The sequence below is a fragment of the Ciconia boyciana genome, chromosome 2 (assembly GCF_034638445.1).
Source record: "Ciconia boyciana chromosome 2, ASM3463844v1, whole genome shotgun sequence".
Classification (NCBI taxonomy): Eukaryota; Metazoa; Chordata; class Aves; order Ciconiiformes; family Ciconiidae; genus Ciconia; species Ciconia boyciana.
This window is the reverse complement of record NC_132935.1, coordinates 24291955-24312409: the sequence shown is the minus strand read 5'-3', so window position 1 is coordinate 24312409 and position 20455 is coordinate 24291955. Positions and strand designations below refer to the sequence as shown.

At 39.3% G+C, this 20455-nt stretch overlaps 1 protein-coding gene across 9 annotated transcripts in view; it reads left to right on the top strand.

The window, feature by feature from the left end:
- The window catches only part of VPS13B (vacuolar protein sorting 13 homolog B), a 489796-nt gene that overhangs the window by 362362 nt on the left and 106979 nt on the right, over positions 1-20455 (top strand). For all 9 annotated transcript variants that reach the window (XM_072852126.1, XM_072852122.1, XM_072852127.1 and 6 more), the window contains 2 exons: positions 7196-7898; positions 17176-17313. In XM_072852126.1, the coding sequence (XP_072708227.1) occupies positions 7196-7898; positions 17176-17313 (841 nt within the window). The remainder of the gene's footprint in view (positions 1-7195; positions 7899-17175; positions 17314-20455) is intronic.

The following is a 20455-nucleotide window of genomic DNA, read 5'->3' as shown; positions in this document are numbered from 1 at the left end:
GTTCTGTGTGGAAGCATTGTGCAGCTTTTATATGGATTTTGTTTTTAGCCTTTGATGACACTGTTTAGAATAGGAAGTATCTAATAAGTAAAGCATTTTGTCTAATGTGCTGCCAGTGTGTTTAATATATGCCTGGAGGTCTGAAACATTATCTTCTCCACTACAGTAATATGCATTTAATTCTCTGAAAGCAGAAGGTCGAACTTTTAAAAGGGACTCAAAGTACATTTTCAACTAAAATAATTTAAAACACATGGGATAGGGGACCAGAGTAATGTACAGTTGGTTTTTATGGTTTAATCATGATCATGTTAATGCACACCAGTAGCTAATTAAAGAAAACTTTTATTGTTCATTTTAAATGGGTTATGTAAAGAGTAAGAGAATTGATATAATACAGCCCAATGATAAATGTTACCATTACGTTTGCTAACAGCAAGCTGTGATATTGCTGTTCTTGACATCTTTAAAGTGTTTGCCCATTTATTCCGTAATAAAGCAAAGAATCTTTTTAGAGTTATTATACTGAGAGTCATTCCCTCTCATATCTTTATCCCGTTAGAGGAATACCTAAATGATTCCCAAGTTTATTACTAGGCATATTTTCAGGTTAACTGTGAAACTTGATTGGAAGGCTTGATGCTTACTGAGCTGAAATTGATGCAGGAAGTTCCAGTGGTACTTCTGCACCTTTATTTTGTACCCAGTTGTGTTATAAAAAGCTGTCTTGCAAATCATTACTCACTTGTTCCAACCTTTATAATATACATGGTAAGAGCATACATAAGTCAAAGTTTCATTGTGGAACCGGGTGGCATGGAAAACTGTAATAGGATATGGTGTCTTGCACCTTTCGGGCACTGGTTCATATTCCATGCTGCTTAGTACTGAGCAGAAGTTACCATCTGACTGCTGTTCAGTGACCTGCATGAATTGATTTGGGGTCTCAGTAAAGTTTCTGCAGTCGAATGTCTGCATAACAGGAAACTTAGCAGTTGGGACCAATTAGCATCCTTGCAGTAGTCTTCACAGAGTAACTATAGTCTGAATGGGGATGCAGGCAGAGCTACTTTCTTATCTTCCTTGAGGTGCTTCACATAGACCAGCACATTTAATAAATACTTAATTATAAAAAGAGGCAGAAGAAAAGAACTAGGCTTCAAGTCAAATCTATTTAGGCGAGAAGAGAGGATCCATTCAGAAACCAGAAGAACTTTCTCCCTCTGCTCAGTCATACACATGCAATGCTTTTCTCCCTGGAAGATTATAAAACTAAAGTTGCTGGGGGAGGGGAACCTCAATCCATCCCACTCCTACCAGTTTGATGCCAGTGCCAGCAATAGATGCCCAGAGCCTGGAGAAGGATCACAGGTCAGCAGCAGAGCACCTGAAGAGCAGCACAAAGGAATTCCAGCCACTCCAGCCAGTAAGTCAGCTTCATTGGGGGCCCAACTTAAATGGCTCTATGCAAACACACATAGCATGGGCAATAAACAAGAGGAGTTAGGGACGTGCGCACGCCTGCAGGGCTGTGTTCTTATCGGCATCACGGAGATGTGGTGGGATGGCTCCTATGACTGGAGTGTTAGAATGGAAGGATACTGACTCTTTAGGAAGGACAGGCAGGGGAGATGAGGAGGGGGTGTCACCCTCTATGTCAATGACCAGCTGGAGTGCACGGAGCTCCACCTGGGGATGGGTGAGGAGGCAACCAAAAGCTTATGGGTCAGGATTAAAGGGAGGGCAGGGACAGGTGACGTTATAGTGGGGGTCTGCTACAGGCCACCTGACCAGGAAGACCGAGTGGATGAGGCCATCTATAGACAGATAGGAGCAGCCTCACGTTCACAAGCTCTGGTCCTCATGGGGGACTTCAGCCACCCTGGTATCCGTTGGAGGGCCAACACAGCAGGGCATAAGCAATCCGGGAGGTTCCTGGAATGCATTGATGATAAATTCCTTCTCCAAGTGATAGGGGAGCCAACGAGGAGAGGTGCTATGCTGGACCTTGTTCTCACCAACAAGGAGGGGCTGGTGGGGAATGTGAAGCTCAAGGGCAGCCTTGGCTGCAGTGACTATGAAATGGTGGAGTTCAAGATCCTTAGGGCACTGAGAAGGGCGCACAGCAAGCTCAGGAACGATGCGTCCCAACAAAGAGGAGGTTCAGCAAAAACACCAGGAGGCTTGTATGACTTAACAAGGAGCTCCTGGACAAACTCAATCAGAAGACGGAAGTCTACAGAGGGTGGAAGCAAGGACAAGTAGCCTAGAAGGAACACAGAGAAATTGTCCGAGCAGCCAGGGATCAGGTTAGGAAAGCTAAAGCCTTGATAGAATTAAATCTGTCCAGGGACGTCAAGGGCAACAAGAAAAGCTTCTATAGGTGTGTCAGTGATAAAAGGAAGACTAGGGAAAATGTGGGCCCTCTCCGGAAGGAAATGGGAGACCTGGTTACCCAGGATATGGAGAAAGCTGAGGTACTCAACGACTTTTTTGCCTCAGTCTTCACCAGCAAGTGCTCAAGCCACACCACCCTAGTCACAGAAGGCAAAGGGAGGGACTGGGAGAATGAAGAACCACCCACTGTAGGAGAAGATCAGGTTCAACACCATCTAAGGATCGTGAAGGTGCACAAGTCCATGGGACCTGATGAGATCCATTTGCAGGTCCTGAGGGAGCTGGCAGATGAAGTTGCTAAGCCACTATCCGTCATATTTGAGAAGTTGTGGCAGTCTGGTGAAATTCCCACTGACTGGAAAAGGGGAAATATAACCCCCATTTTTAAAAAGGGAAAAAAGGACGACCTGGGGAACTACAGGCTAGCCAGTCTCACCTCTGTGCCCAGCAAGATCATGGAGCAGACCTCCTGGAAACTGTGGTAAGGCACATGGGAAATAAGGAGGTGATTGGTGACAGCCAACATGGCTTCACTAAAGGCAAATCCTGCCTGACAAATTTGGTGGCCTTCTATGACAGGGTTACAGCATCAGTGGATAAGGGAAGAGCAACTGACGCCATCTACCTGGACTTGTGCAAAGCATTTGACACTGTCCCACACGACATCCTTGTCTCTAAATTGGAGAGACATGGATTTGATGGATGGACCCCTCAGGGGATAATGAATTGGCTGGACGGTTGCACTCAGGGAGTTGCGGTCAACAGCTTGATGTCCAAGTGGAGACCAGTGACGAGTGGTGTTCCTCAGGGGTCGGTATTGGGACTGGTGGTGTTTAACATCTTTGTCAGCGACATGGACAGTGGGATTGAGTGCGCCTTCAGCGGCAAGTTCGCCAGTGACTCCAAGCTATGTGGTGCAGTTGACACGCTGGAGGGAAGGGATGCCATCCAGATGGACCTTGATGGGCTTGAGAGGTGGGCCCATGCAAACCTCATGAAGTTCAGCAAAGCCAAGTGCAAGGTCCTGCACATCGGTCGGGGCAATCCCAAGCACAAATACAGGCTGGGCAGAGAATGGATTGAGAGCAGCCCTGAGGAGAAGGACTTCGGGGTGTTGGTTGATGAGAAGCTCATCATGACGCGGCAATGTGCACTTGCAGCCCAGAAAGCCAACTGTATCCTGGGCTGCATCAAAAGAAGTGTGGCCAGCAGGTCAAGGGAGGTGATTCTCCCCCTCTACTCCACTCTCGTGAGACCCCGCCTGGAGTACTGCATTCAGCTCTGGAGCCCGCAACAGAAGAAGGACATGGACCTGTTGGAGCAAGTCCAGAGGAGGGCCACGAAGATGATGTGAGGGCTGGAGCACCTCTCCTATGAAGACAGGCTGAGAGAGTTGGGGTTGTTCAGCCTGGAGAAGAGAAGGCTCCGGGAAGACCTTCCAGTGGCCTTCTAGTACCTGAAGGGGGCCTACAAGAAAGCTGGAAAGGGACTTTTTACAAGGGCATGTAGTGATAGGACAAGGGGTAATGGCTTTAAACTGAGAGAGGGTAGATTTAGATTAGATATAAGGAAGAAATTCTTCACTGTGAGGGTGGTGAGGCACTGGAACAGGTTGCCCAGAGAAGTTGTGGATGCCCCATCCCTGGAAGTGTTCAAGGCCAGGTTGGATGGGGCTTTGAGCAACCTGGTCTAGTGGAAGGTGTCCCTGCCCATGGCAGGGGGGTTGGAACTAGATGATCTTTAAGGTCCCTTCCAACCCGAACCACTCTATGATCCTGTGATTATCATTTAGTGGATGATACTGTATTTTCAATCCCTCTAGCCAAGTCAAGGCTAGATCATAACCTAAATGGCAGGTAGCTGTAGAAATTTCTGCTGCATAGAGAAGAACAAGAGAATACCATGTAGTACTCGTAAGAGCGTCATTCACTACGGAATCATGCTTTCTAAAAAGATTTCTCATCAGACTGAGCTGATGGCTATGGAGCAATTAAAAATTGCTGGGTTTAGCAGCACGTGCCTTCTACTTCGTCTCAGGCAGTATTTCCATGAAATGATATGGCAAGACCTTTTCACAGCTCCATCCCTTCTGTCTTCTGCTTGCCCTCAATACATGAACAATAAAACCATCTATACCATTTTTGAAAGTGCCATCAGTGCAGGGTGTGGGCGAAGCACTTTATAGTTTACTGGACAGAAAGGCTGAGGTGTAAATAGCCTAACTTTTCTAGCATACTGGGAGGAATCAGGATTTCTTGGCTCACAATGTAGTAATTCATTAAAATGGTCTCTAGTTATTTTTACAGAGGCTGCATTAAAAGTGGTATCACATTTACAAGTCAGTGATATGAGTCTGCCATAGAAATCAGCCGCAAGGAATTTTATTGGTTATTTGAAAAATATGTACGAGTGAATCTGAAAAGATTGTAACCAGAGCTGGCAAAAACCTTTTCAAAGAAAATCTCAGCTAGTTAATGGCTCTGCTTTAGGATTTCCTCTGTAATACTTTTTTGTAGCATGTTCATTCCTTTAAAGAAAAGGAGAGGGGGTTGCTCCCTTTGTTTCATAAAGCACAATATAAAGGAAACTTTAAAGAACCTGCTTTTCTTTAACTCTCCCACAAGCCACAGTTTCTGCAGTATACATAGAATCTATTAATATTACTCCATAAAGACCAAAGTTTGAAGAAATTCAGTAATTCACTGCCCTTCATTCCTGTATTTAAGTTGCTAATAAATTTTGTAGGTACTTGTAATTCATCATTATATTTTTCAAGAGGAAGTTAAGGTATGGTTTGCCCTAGTTTCTATCTCCCTTTTCAAAGATTCACTAGGGTGGAGAAGATAAAAAGAATTATCAAAGTAGGTCCTGGAACAAAGAAATGAAATCATTGAGTCAATGTGCAGTGGTAGCCAAAAAAACCCAACAAAATATTGGACATCATCAGGATGGAGATTGAGAACAAGATAGACGGCATCGTTTTACCGCTATATAAAACCATAGTGATCTGATTTCTTGAATACTGTGTAGAGCACTCAAGAAGTGCATAGTTGAGTTACAGAAGTAGAGAAAGGAAGCTAAAATTATTAAAGGTGCTGGAGCAGCTGCTTTGTGAGGAGAGACTAAAAAGGCTGGGATTTCCCTGTCTGGAGAGGAGAAGGGTGAGGGGGGCTATAATCAAGGTTTACAAAGTTGTAGCAGCAGTGATAAAGCTGACTATGGACCTGAACATTCAAATCAAGCGCTACAAAAGATCAGGGAAATGCAATGACACTAGTAGGAGACTGGTTTAAACCAAAGAAAAAAAAATTGGAACTTGCTGCCCCAGAAGGTTGTGGAGGCCAGACACTGTCAGCACATTCAAAACAGAAGTGGACGAGTGGACGAATTAATGGACAAAAAGTCAAGAAATGGTTACTAAAATGACTACACAGGTGTGCACCACTCGCATCCCAAATGCAACAGCTGTGGATGCTTGGGGAGTAGGAGAGGAAGATTGCAAGAAGTGGCCAGGGTCCACAGTGTTTCTTGGCAGAGTCTCCTCCTAGTGCTGTCAGAAACAGTGTACTGGGCTGGATGGGTCACGAATCTGATTGAGTTGAGCTTTTCTTATGTTAGTTCTTGTACGGAGCAGAGCAGAAACACTTCTTCTGGGCAGCACAGATGGAAGTGTTAGTTATGCTGTGGAAGCTATACAGGATGAATGCATGACTCCCAACTCCATATGAATCAGAGGAGTTGGCCATACATTATTAGTATTACTATTATTGAATTCTGCAGAGGATTTTTTCCAAATATTTTAGCATATGCTCCCCACCTTGTCCTCAAGCTCTTTGTAGGATTTCTGCTTGTTTCATGAGCAGTGTTGGAAGTGTTTTCTTCATGAAGCACCTCCTTGTCTTAGATATCTCTGTCTCTTGACCTGGTACTATGTGGTCCCTGGACACAGCCGTGCAACTTTTTGTTTCACTTTTGCATTTCCTGTGATAGAAGGGAAGTTCTTTTTACTGTTTATCAGTGGTGTATGTTTTCTTTTTGAAATATTTCTATATGCAATGATTTCTCGTGTGCAGCCCTGTGAATGTCACAGCCAAGACCATATGTAGCTTCGGTGAGCCTCGGGGAGCTAAGAACTCGTACCCCATCACAGAGGCAGTCTTTAGTTAGTGCTGATATTTCCTTCAGCTTTGGTGTTTTATATAAGGCAGCTGTCACTTCCATGACTCTTAAGAAAAATACTTTTTCTACAACATAATATTTATACATTTCAGCTTACAACTTCCATTTAGTCTTTTTTTGATTTTGCAGTAGATTAACACTACATTCTATTTCATCTAATCACGGTAAAATATTTTAGTGCCAAAGAGGACTTTTTGAGCATCAGTGCTCAAAACTGGAAAACAATTCTGACTAGGCTTTTTATTTACATTGTATTATTCCACAGAGATAGGGTTTTATATTAAGCCATAAATTTCTTGTAGATTCTTTAAAGAAAGAGTTTAAATTAAAAAAAAAAAAAGAAAGAAAAAAGTTGTTTAAGCCTAGAAGTCATTACTCCTTTTTTTTTTTTCCCTTCACAAGTTCTTTTGGCACTTCATCTGTTGTGAGTCATCATTTCATTGGAACAGACACCTGCTGTGTTTTCATGAGTGATTACTGTGTTAAAGTTAACTTGGCAGATATTTTTTTATAATTCTCTTTTTTGACATGATGTTTATATAGTGATTGTTTGCTGCCACTGAAATGGAAATAGTTGGGATATGGATATCATAAGTTAATATAATATTTTCCTTTGCAGGTTTCCAAACAAGAGCAGAAAAAAATGGATGTGTCTGATGGAGGAACAGTTGAGACTTCTTCCCGTTATAGCGGGGCACAGGACAGTGGAATTGGCAGCGACAGCGTTAAGATCAGAATCGTTCAGATCGAGCAGCACAGTGGTACCAGCCAGCACCGCATTGCCCGTCCTTCCCGCCAGTCTTCCATTGTGAAGAATCTCAATTTCATTCCCTTTGACATTTTTGTTACAGCAAGTCGAATCTCCTTGATGACTTACTCGTGCACTGCCTTACCTAAATCAAAATCAGGACCAGATCAGAAAGATGGTGAGAAAATAAGCAAAAGCTCCTTGAACCTTCCAGAAGCGGGCTCAGGTGGCAGCCATGACACCAAGAAGCCCAGTCAGCCATGCATTTCTTCCGTCACCGCAGATGATCTTTTGAACAGTAATATTCCCCTGTCTACTGGGAGAAAAACAGGTCTTTTGTCACTGGAAAGTCTGCATGCTTCCACAAGATCGTCTGCTCGACAAGCCCTGGGTATAACTATTGTTCGGCAGCCTGGTCGCAGGGGAACTGGGGACATAGAGCTGCAGCCGTTTCTCTACCTCGTTGTATCACAGCCCTCTGTGCTCCTGAGCTGCCACCACAGAAAGCAAAAGGTCGAAATATCCGTGTTCGATGCTGGTGTTAAAGGAGTAGCTTCAGACTACAAGTGTACAGGTAAGAGCATTTAACATTCACTCCTGGTTACAACTGCCAAAATAATTGCACTTCTCAAAGTTACTGGAGCGGTGGAGAGCAGCTGAGAGATTTCTAGGATGTTTTAGAAATCAAACGGTAAATATACATATTTTTAGGATTATACCCCACAGCTGAATCAAGTTAAGTGTGTAAAATGTTTGAAATTAATTAAGATGTAACCTTTTAGCAACCAGTTCTTCCTGTTCCTCGGTATTAGTTTCTCATTACCAGATTGCAATAGGGATTGTTGCATTACTTTAACTTCTTAATGTTTTCTAAGGAAGTAAGAGTTTTAAGCCAAGCTGATTTCATAAAAAGCATTTTTTAATGACTGAATATCATGATATTTTCCTATATTAGCCTACTGATAAAATTTAAATGTAAACATTGTAGAAGCACCTGGTGTTTTGATCATAAACTGTAAGAAAATTATAGTGATCTTCCAAATGACATCTAATGATGTCATGTATTTTAAGTTTTCATTCAGCTGAGTAATAGGGTTTTGCAAGAATTTCCTTCTCTTAATGAATGGCTTTTTGTTGTTGTTCATAAGCAAAGCTTATAGTATCAGAATAACTGTTCAGAAGAAAATATTCTGAAAATTTCTTTTTCTGTCTTATCTGTACTGCTGAAGAGAGAAATCAAATGATTGCAATTCATTTGTCTGACAGCCAGTACTGGGTATAAGAATTCAAAGAGATACATCATTACAGAGTTTTACCCAAAAAAAGTGTAAATGAGAGTGCAAAGATCTGCTGAACGCACAGCCAGAAAAGTGTGGGGTTTTAAATTGTTCACTGAATGAGAGCTGTAGGTGAAAAACATTGCTAGTTTTTTGTTGCCAGAGTTCATACAGCACACTAGTTGGGAAAAGTAGTATACAGTTTTTGTACAGCTATACCGAATCTTTGCTGAATGAGATGGTATCTTTTGAAAATTTGCATTAGAATAATGTGCTTATCAAAAGACTAAAAATTCTATTTTTAATAGATCTTAACTTTTTTCAGAAATCTGGTGGAACTTTTTAAGAGGGATTAAACAGTGAGGAAGATTAGACGATGGAAAAAAGATACTTAAAACAGGGAGAGGATTCGTTCTCTGCCATGTTTTCTTTTATCATTCTTCCATTTTCATCTTTTTTGCTGTTGCTGTCCTGTCTTGAAATAAACAGAGCTGTGACATGAATTAGATTTACTCCAGATTCCCATGTATGTTTGTTAAATACTACATAAAAGGTGGTCATTGTAGCAATTAATATGAAAAGAATTAACAAATCAATCAACAAAGCAAAGTTTGAAGGAAAGTTGGAGTAGTTGTAAGTTAAAGATCACAACTTCATTAACTTAGCGTTTTGGAAAGATGCGATAGGACTTCTTCATTTCTCATATCTGAGGCATACAAGTGTGTCCTTGTCCAAGCTGCTACCACATTACCAAGAAACTGGGCAAAGTTCTCTCCATTCTGCTCCTGCAATTAACTTCTGAAGTCTTTCACCATCTTCATATCTATGGGAGCAATTCTAGAAAACACAAGCTGTAATAAAGTCTTCTTAAAAATCGAAGTGGATCAGAGAGCACAGAAGCATGGCAAGAAGTTTAAATAATAAAGATAGTAGGAACATACAGCCTGAGAGCTTCTCAGTCACCAGCAGTTGTTCAGTGAGACCCAAAGGGGTCGTCTTGGAGGACCAAAGACTAGCCCTACGTGGGTCTTACCCTTTTCTTTGGCTTTTTGTGTCCATGTCAGGCAAAGGTAAAAGAGTGTGGAGGCAGGAGTCAGACATTATGTGAAGGCAGAAATTCTGGTCTCATCCTGCTGCCTTTGTGGGCAGTAGTAAGTACCTTACTCATGTATCAGACAGAATCCTATGCTTGCTACCGAAGCATTAGGGCTCTTTTCAAAAGAGTTTGAGAGGTGGGTGCCAAAGTTCTAGTGCCTAAAAACACCATCCTAAATGTATTAATAAGTTAATAAAACTAATCTACACTCAAGTCATGCAGTAATTCACGCAGCAAAATAAGTAGTATAAAGTTTTTATTGCCTCTTGTTTAGGAAGACCTGCTGTGCTTGTAATTACATCATTCAGGATTAATGTTGTCATACCACTATAGTAATGTATTAGTTTTGGAAATTTCTATTTTTCATTTCTAGCATGCGTATTTGAGGGGAAACAGCCATGAACTATGTGTAATATGCCTATGCGTGTGTGTATACATATACACATAAGCTCTATATATTTCATATCATATAATACAGCATCAGGAGCTTTGCATGGCATTTTCTGCACTGCTGCAGTCTGTTTCATCAGTCACACCAATTTTTCTTGACATTGTGACTATTGGCTGACAGTGTTATCTGAAAGAGATGTATCATCCAAATGAAGAAGAATATAAAGTTTATTTGAAAGAAATAAGTTAGCTTCTCTCCCTCTGTACAATAGGTATGCTCTAAATCCTCTATTTCTCTGTATATCAAGGACTGGAGGGTGGGAAGAGGGCATAAATGATGTTTAATTTACAGTGAATGTTACTAAAGAATATCTCCAGTTAGACTCTCTAGAAGACTGCTCTTCTTGTGTCTATATGTATGCATGCAACTATCTCTCCGTTATCTCAGGTAGGATGGGGAAGAGGACACAAGCTAAACATAAAAGATATATTTTAACTAGATTATAAGAACTGATGGAGCATATTCCCCCTTAAAAAAAACATTTAAACAGTGGGACTAGGCAGGCAGGCCTGATGAAAACATTGTGTGCATTACATCGCATGATGAAGATAGGCAACAGCACAGCAGCAGCTCAGAAGGTCGGGCCTATAACATAGCAAATTTCAACACAACCTAAAAAATTGAGACTTGTCTGGGCAAAAGGAAAAATACATGATGTTTGTTAAAAAGTTTTATTGGTACTCCTATTGGGGTCGTTTCTCATTACTTATATTAATATGGTTAAGCTTACATAGTTAAGCTATATATGAAATATGTAGATTAGATCCAAAACCTGCTAATAAAAACTCTGCCATTTCAAATCATCATTCTGTGTATATATATGCACCATATATGCTGCATAAGAATATTTTAGGAATGTTTTAAAGCATTTGGAAAAATTGTTTTGAATCAATTTTGTTTAATTCTGAAGACTTGACTACTGTTAGTTGAACAGCAGTAGATTCAGGTCTTACGAAATACTGTGCTATTTCTTACAGCTTTTCTAAAAGAAAAAAATCTACAGTTCTGAAACAACTCTCAAATCTTGCAAGGCAGAAGCAAATAAAAAATTCTACTGTGAAAGTAGGAAGGTCATCTTTTTTGATGGACGTTAGTTCCAAAAAAAATTTTAGGATAAAGAAAAGCTGGTAATAGTTTGGACCTAGTTATGTTTCCCATCCCTCACCTCCCATTAGTGTATTTCTAAGAAATATATTGTTCAGCTGTCAATCAACAAAGAATACTCTAGGATTTAAAACTGCTTCTAACAGGTAGTTTGATGAGAGTATGTTTTATGAAGCTTTGAATGAAATACAGAAATTACCCTGTAAAACTGCACCAGCATGAATTTTAAAGATAATAATAGTTAGTCCTGGGCTGGTGACAAAACTAAGCTCACTGCCTTGTGGTGGTTTGCTGCTTTGAACATGTGTAGAAATGAAGTTTTTAATACTGTTATGAAGCCACAAATATTTTATTTGGGACAAGGGTTTTGTTCTTATTTTTGAAAGATTTCAAGTTAATAGAGCTTAAAATTCAGGATCTTGCACATGAAGCTATCACTCTTTTTTTGTGAGGGAGTGTATTGCACAGTAGCCGAACACCAAACTTCATCCAAAGAACTTGGCTTCTCTGTCACTAACTGTGCTATTTTTTGCTTACTTTCTGAAACATGAAAGAAATAAGAGCTTCAGAATAAAATAGGAGGAAATGGGCTATTTCAAAGTTAAGTATTGTTAGTGTGTTAATTAGCAGTTAGTGGCAGCAGATTTCCATCAGGCCAGTGTCTGTATGTGGGAGCATTTGCCTGCCTTGGCACTAAAGACCTGACGGTTGTGCTTTCAATTTCCTCAGTCCTTCTCTCCAACCAAGTCCACTGGCAAGTCAGTTTGCAGGAGGAGGAGACTTATTAGGTTATTAAAATGTTAGCTCAATTTTATTATGGTTGTGCTAAACTGCTTCATTTGTGTTTTAAATTATTTTTGTAATTGCACAGCTTGATTGTAATTATGCTACTGCCAGATATAGGAACTTCAAATCAAAGTAAATAAATTAATGGAATAAATATTAACTGCTTAATAAGCACCATTAAAAAGACTAGTTGCTCCCTGAGTTTACTTGTAAGATTCTGTATAAACAGCCTGAAAGATACTATAAAACAACCTTTTTTTATTCAATGCTCATCCTACATTTAACAAAAAGGCATCTGCTAACCGTTAGTTTTTGCAAACAGAGCACTGGCCATTTCCACTTAAATAAAAGTGGGTGCAATTGTTTTTAATGTAATCTCATAAGCCGCTTTTATAAATATTTTTTTAAATCTTTATTTGCTTTGTTTCAGGTAATGTAATCCAGATACAAAATTGCCTCATTTCCTGAGCATTGTGCTCTGGGCATTCTTGAAAAATCTTTTTTCTATTTGTTTGTTTGTTTGCTTTCAAAGAGGAGGTTGTGGTGCTTGGTTGTTTTAAGGGAGAGAAATTTCTCAATAAATATCTGTTACGCATGGAATTTCTTCAACTTCCGCCAATGAAGCATTTGCAAAAAACAGGCATTGTGAGGCCATCCAGAATTATTCTCGATTTTTATTTTAGTTTACTTTTTTTTACACCCACGCCTTTGATGGCAGGGGGTCCATGAAGAGCAGATGCAGTAGCTAAGACCACATGTAACCTCTGATCTAATGGAAAGCCCAGGCTGCATGGAGAGCAATGCAGGCTGGCTCTGGCAGGAAGTCTGATTCAGTGCCTCTCTGTCAGCCTGGGCTTCCTACGAGGCAGAGAGAGGATTTAGGGCTGTTTCCTAGCATAGCATTGAGGGAGTTCTGCTGGAGTGTCACCTGTTCCCCTCCGAGTATCTTTAGTGTCCAGTACCTCTGCATCCATGGACGTGGTGGGCTGCAGCCCCCACCCGTAAAGACAAGCTGGCCTGGGAATGTACATTCCTCAGGTTACTGTAAGTGCTCATTTTTGAACTTCCTGACACAGCACTTGTGAGTACGCTAGTAGAAATGTTTTCCCACTTGTGTTCTTTAAATTCCAATGGAAACCATTTTTAAAACAAGACCAAACGTTCCACTTCAGGGTTCAAAATGCAGAGATGATTGCAGCATCCTACTGGCTTTTAAAATTGACTGCAGACCAAAATATGATTCATCCATTGAAATAAAAGTGTGTTGCAGAGCTCATTTGGTCTGGGTAAAGTTCCAGCTGAACGGGCCAAGTTGCCGTCCCGCGCACATGGTCGGTAGCCCGGTCCCCTGCCTGGCAGCTGCTGGGGTGCTGTGGATCGCTGAGCCCCCCCATTAAAGCCTCCCACAGGCTATGCCCCTGAGCTGCCCTGGCTCTCAGCTACAAACTGGAACAAAACCACATTTTGGAGAATGAAAATCTTCAAGATGTGAAATCTCTCCTGCCTCTCTCCTCTCCTTTCCCCTTACTCCCCTTTCTCTTCAGAAGTTTGGTTTTTGCTGTCTGCTGTTAACACAAGAATGAGGAGATAGGACGTGAAATCAAAAGCTTGCAAATTCAAATCAAGTTTAGGAAGATACTTCATAAACTGTGAAGTTTGGAGCTGAGGTCTGGACCTTAGCAAGACTAAAAGTGGCTTTGGATGTTTGGGTGCATTCAAAAATAGCCAGAGATTTTTTTTTTTTCCCCCTAAAAAAAAAGGGGGGGGGGGGGGAATGTGGATGTATTGAAGGCCCCAGCTTCTCAGTCTTGCCGATTTTAAATTACAGCCTTGGTTGTCAATCTGTGATAGTTGTCTCACCATTTTTCTTTTGCTGCCACAGACAAATTTTTCACATGGTGTAGAGGATAGAATTTCTGGCCGTCTTCACCGCTCTTCACTTCTCAAGCCTTACTTTTCTCTCTCTTGGCTTGCTGTGGAGTAATTCTAGCCTCTCCTTTTACTTATATATGTATCCCTTGGGTTTTCTCCAGCATTTTCTTTATACAAATAACTGCAAATTTAAGTGTTGATTTTTGGGAGAATCATAGAAAATGGAAATGGAAATGACCTATTATAATACATTATTCAGACCAGTTCCCTGCTGATGCATAATTGTTCCCTGTTGTATATTTTATAGTGTTCTGTCAAGTGTATTTTTAAACATTCTGAACGTTTCCATCATTTCCTTGAGGGAGAAGAGTCCTTTTTCTAACAGCTCTCCCAATCAGGAATTCCTCACTTTACAGCCTAAATTTTCTCTTTTTCATTCAGTTGCTTCTCTGGCAAGTCATATGCCCTTGGCATAGGGATTGATTGATTGATACTGTTTTCTTCCTTTCCTGATCCTTAATGCTATGAAAATGCATATGCTGTTTTCTACCTTAGAAGGTATTTTAATCAAGATACATATATTTCAGTCTTTTGGCCTTTGATGTAAATGAATTTGTCTTACCTAGATACATTTTATAGCTCCTATTTGGAATTCCCTTCAAGTTTTTGAGATGTACACCAGCATAGTCGGTTTTGAAATCTCTGGATTTTTGCTTTCTTCTCATTATATAAAAACGTATTTATTGATCCGTATCTGGTATATTTGGATGTACAGTCAAGTCTGTTACCCAGGTTCCAAATTAACCATATGCCATGGGCTTGGAAGTACTCAAACTAGTTCTTTGCATGGCCCTTTGGGATTATTACCTCCAATGCAAAATTGTGTCAACGCAACTATCCTGCTTCCAGAATTAGCTCAGTTTCAGAATAACACAGTTTCACTTGAACTAAAAAAAAAAAAAAATGCTTGAAATCAGTAAGGCCAGTGCTGGGTTAAAAGTAATATATTTTGTTGGACTCAGGCTAATTTTGTGCATTCAGTTTTCTTTGTGTTGTGTTCCTAATCTGTAATTCTGGGGTCCTTCTCATTATTCATGTATCCCAGTCCTGCAGTGCCCCAGGTAATGAAGAGGTGATGGTGCTGCACTCCTTGGAGACATGACAGAGCTAAATAATCTCCTGAGAGCCCCATGGTTCCTTTATTTTTTTGATTCTGTGCTTACATGCTGCAATTCCCAGTGCCCTGAGGGCAGTGTTTGTATAGCTAATGTATTATGTCACGCAAGGATTTTCTGCTATGTAAGTTCTTTCCATCAGAGATATTTTCATCTTTAAACAGCTACAACTTTGAAATAATTATTAGGTATTTTATAACATAAGCACACCTTAGGATAATAGGAACACCTGTAAATATAGTCTTCAGAAGAAATGTTTGACTAAATTTACTGGATTTTCTGAAAAGCCGGTGGATGATCTAGGTTGCTATATACAGTATGTGATGATATCTTTCAGAAATGAGACAAAATAAAGGCGTATTGCAACATTTTACGCCATATTGGTACACCTAAATGTTTATACTAATACTTCTGAAGGAACAATAACTTAGAGATCAATTAATTGATTCAGTGATGTTCATTGCACAATGTTCAGTAATTTTTACAATGCTTTACACTATATATTCTGAAAAACATTAGCATGTTACTTATTTATGATGACCTACTAGCACAAAACAAGATAGGATGGTATATATCCAAGTCAGAGATGACATCCTTGTTCAGAACAACTACAAAACTATATTTTGGAAAAGATGTGTACTTTGTGTAAAGATTTTTTATTATTATTATTTCCAGTATTCTAGGCAAACTCCAGACACAGGAAACAAGATATTCCCTAAAGCAGTTACTATAGAAAAGGGAGTGTGCCACACCATTCTGGTTAATGTAATTAAAGGAAAGGGCTAAGAACCATAAAAATGTAGAAATTCACATGGAAAATATACAAATCTGTTGTATGCAGTGACAGCTCTTAAATAACTGTTGAGAGCTGACTTTATAAATGTATAGCGGGAATAAAGGGAAGGAAAGGCTGTAATGTATATGCCATGCAGTACAAATACTGCTGTAAAGTCATTGCCTGAAAATTGATCAAATAAAAACAGAAGAATGTGCTAACTTTTGATCTTTTCCATATAGATCTAAAGTCATGATCAATTGGTTTCAGTAGGTTCTTTGAAATCACATAAGGGTTCATATGTGCCAAGTTTTATATGAATCACATGATAAGGTCAAGAAATACAAATTCCAAAGCTGACTTTATATACCCAGTCCACATATGACTGTGATACCACGATACCATATGTTGACTATAATAGTGGGTATGTAAATACTGTTCTTGAAAGGAATCCATTCAGTAAAACTGAAATAAAGCCATTATTGCAGTTTTTAATTGACTGAAAATGGGAGAGAATAACATCAAAAAAATCTCCTTAAATCGTTAAGGATGAGGCAGACATTCAATAATTAACATAGCAGTCTTGATAATAAAGAATAATTGATTATTTAGAATTTAAGACCAGTAGTGCCAGAATTGAGGACTGTTTTAATGAAGGTCATGAGTTGCTAAAGATTAAAAAGCCTTTTTACAGTACTTTTTTGCCATTCATGATATGTGGAAAATGAAGAGAAGAATAGCACTTGGAGAAAATTAATTTTAATGTACTATTGTAATATTATAAACTGATCAAGGAATACAATTCAAGGTGGTATGCAAGAATAGCTACTGACTAGCTGTTGAGTGAAACTCCAAAGAGAATGATATAACCACATTGTCATTATGCCCTATTCCTGAGATCTGGTAGTATTCTGGTCTTTTAGCTTTTATCATTTATCTTTCCATTATTATTTTCTCTAGCTGGCAATGAAAATACAATCTAGAAGTAGCAGGTTTTGGGCACAGATCTCTTGTAAGGACTGCTTAAGTGTCATCATAATTAAAGCTAAAATTATGTGCTATTTAAAGTCATCTTGTAACTGATTAACTGTAACTGATGTCTTTTACTAATATTTTACTTGGTATTTTTGCAGGTTTTCTACATTTTGTGTAATTACAGCTTTGCCCTCTTGCCTATGTATAACAGTAGTATTAGGAAGGTTATTTACTGTGTTACATTTTAAACTTTTTAATTGAATCAATTTTGTACGTAGCATTTTGTTGTGTATCATATTCCTGGAATATCATTAATGATTATGATCATTATCACCTGTAGATCCTGGGAAGACTCTACCAGAAGCTCTGGATTATTGCCAGATTTGGTTGCAGACAGTAGCAGGAGAGGTAGATGCTAAAAGTGGTATTCCGCCTCCTCTTATCACTGTGCAAATTAAAGACTTCCTTAATGGACCACGTAAGCATTGCACTTTAATCTCTTTTTTTCTAATGTAATCTATTTGTATATATGCACACATAGACACACACATTAAATCATCAGAAAAACGTTGTATTCCTTGCTAATGAATATAAAATTTTCATCCACCAATTACCCTGAATTGAAATCAAAGTTGAGGAATGATCAGTCCTGGACCAGTCATAGGTTTAAGTCTAATTATTTATTTTCTTCTCAAGGTAAATTTAGAAATTTTACTCCTCAAGAAGGCTGAGGTTGGCAAATTTCCAACAGAATGAAACCTACCTGCTTCTGGCCCTAGAACAACTGAAATTTTATTACAGTTATGTTTATAAAAGCTGACTTTTAAAGTGTTTCTGAAGATTTTTTATAAGCCTCCTTCTCTTGAGTTCCTTGGAATCTGGATACCTCGTATTGCAAATTCCTATTGTCTAAAGTGTTGATACTGTAAAATTTAAAAAATAGTGGGTGTAGTATGAAGGTTTATTAGCATTTACTTAAAATAATGTGACTTGAAGTTTCACTCCCAGAGTGTCAGAAACTCCTGCAAATTGAAGTATGTCATCCATTCTCTATTTTGTGAATTATGTATTTATAACTACATTACTATGTCGAATATAACTGAGGTTATATTAGAAGTTAGAAAATACATTTACATTTACCTGTGCCATCATAATTCATTTCTTATGCATATTTTTAATAATTTGTTGAATTGTATAACAATGTTGGTTTTTTCCCCCTGAATATCCTTCACTCAGCATACAGAATGACCTGTTATCAGTCATTTAGTGAGCAACTCTTCAGTACTGGGTTTTCCCATTCATTCAGTTACCTATTCATACAGTCTTACAGCACACTATCTAAACCTGGATCTACAGTAGGATTACTTAATTCCCCTGCATTGCTTACTGCTTTAGGATCTGAGCACTACAGAAATACTAATTTACCTGCACAACCCTCCCATGGGTGATGGAATAGTATGCCCTTGCCATTTCACAGAAGGCAACTGAGGCACAGGGAAATTAAAGGTTTTCTCATTGTATTAAGGATACCAATTTAAATCACACAATTTAGTTTTCCAAGGTACTTAAAAATACAGAAATTTAGATGTCGGAAACACAGCTCATATTGTCTTTGGGTGAATCAGTAATCAGTTCTGCATATCAGACCCCAGGACATCAAATTGAACAACCAGAGAATGAGACATACATATTTACCTGCTGACTGTAAATACTGTGGTTAAGTAACTTGAAACTCCATTTTTTGCATGCAGGCAGGCAGGAGCCTCAAGGAAGGAATAAAGTACATGAAGAACCTCATCATTGCCCCTTTTTAGGTTTTCTGTGCTGCCTTAAAAGCATTATTTTAAGAGAAGATTTTAAAACCACCTGACAGTGCAGAGCTTTTGTTATATTGATCCCTACTTGGCTTCATTAATAGGACTTTGAACCTTCAGACCTACTGCATGTTCTACTGCCATTTGAACTAAAGGATTAATTGATAATAAGAGTAGATTTTCATTCTAATCATGACCAGCACAAGAAGGGTAGACACACCTACTGTCAGTGGCCTTTTGGTCACTGCTGCCAGATTGTTTTTCTCTTATCCTTGCCCCCCTCCAATTTTTTTGCATCATCTCTCCCCACATCTGGCAGATTCCCATATTCCCAGACTTTTCATCTGTGCATTCCCCTTTTCTCAAGGTTCTCACTGTAGTTTCCTGGTGCAGCCTTTATATTTAATTTATTACACTCCTGAAGGTCTTTCCCTGATACTCTCCTGTCAGTAGGACAGACTTCTAATTAAACTAGCAAACATGGAAGTTGGTACCAGCTTGGAAAGTATATATTCACAAGTAGTCTAAGTGTCTACCCCATTCTCAACAATTCAGTCAGATCTCTCGAATCAGTGTTAAATCTCTCCCCTCCATGGTATATGGCTAAATAGGGAACTGAAAAACCATAAATTAATGCATCATAAACTTCAGTCTATTTATTCTCGCAAAGCATATAAAACTTCAGAGATTTCCTCCAGGATCTCTTCTTAGCCTAAAGGCATTTTTTTTAATCACCTTTTTGCTGCTAAGTGGAACTATCATTACACATGACTCAACAGTACTTACTCTGAATTTTAATGAAGTGTTTTGCAGGTGTAATATAACAATTCCTTTGCACATTTTTCTAACCTCAGCTGTTGCCACTATGAGATCCTCTTCAAATAAACTAACCTTTACCAAGAAGCCTTCCGTGGAGGCTGGAGGTTTCATTGGATGAGTAATGGAAGGCACTTTCTGCATGTGATTGCGTCAGAACAGCACATGCAAAGAGTTATGAAAGCTTGACAACTCCTCAGCAGGCTACTGGAAAATAAGTTACTAACTCTCCTGGGGGGAAAGAAGTCCTCTAACCGCAACTTTTTCTAGAGTGAGGTAGCTTGGCCGTCAGCAGGCCTGGAGAAAGTGTCTACATCACCAGATCCTAACTAAGCTGGCAGTTGTTCGTTGAGGACAAGAACGTCAGCAAAACTCCAGAGAGCTCTTGTAAGGTCACCAGACAAATGATATTTGTGATGGGAGACATCACAGTTAATAAACTGAATAAATGCACTGCTGGAGTACACTTATGTTGCACGCCTCGAAGGCCTACTCTTTTTTGGTGAACATTTGGCAAATAATGCTGCTACTAACTGGCGTATTTCCTAAGGACATACTGTGTGTTTGCATGTTCATTTATGTGTATGCATTTTATAACTGCTGTAAGTAAATTATTAAAATGCACTGGATGCACTAGTAGGTGCTACCTGTTGGGTACAGCTGATCTGCTGTTCTGAAAAGTCAGCACATTTTTCAAAGCTGTGCCTATGCAGACAAAAATATGGATGTAGCTGTTGGGATAACTCTACAGTTTTCTGTGTAGGCTTTAAGTGTTCAAGGTTCAGTGATTTAATTGTAATGTCATTTTTCTTATGAAATATGTTGTTGGTGTACTGAGGTTAAATTTCAAATATAACAAACATGCCTCTGTTTTATGATGCAAACTACTATGCAAGCAGTTAAAAAATCTGCAAGTGGTTCCCAGTGTTTGCTGTGTTAGATAAAACCGGTACTCCTTGTAAATAGTTTGTCAGCTGAAGTAGATAAGTA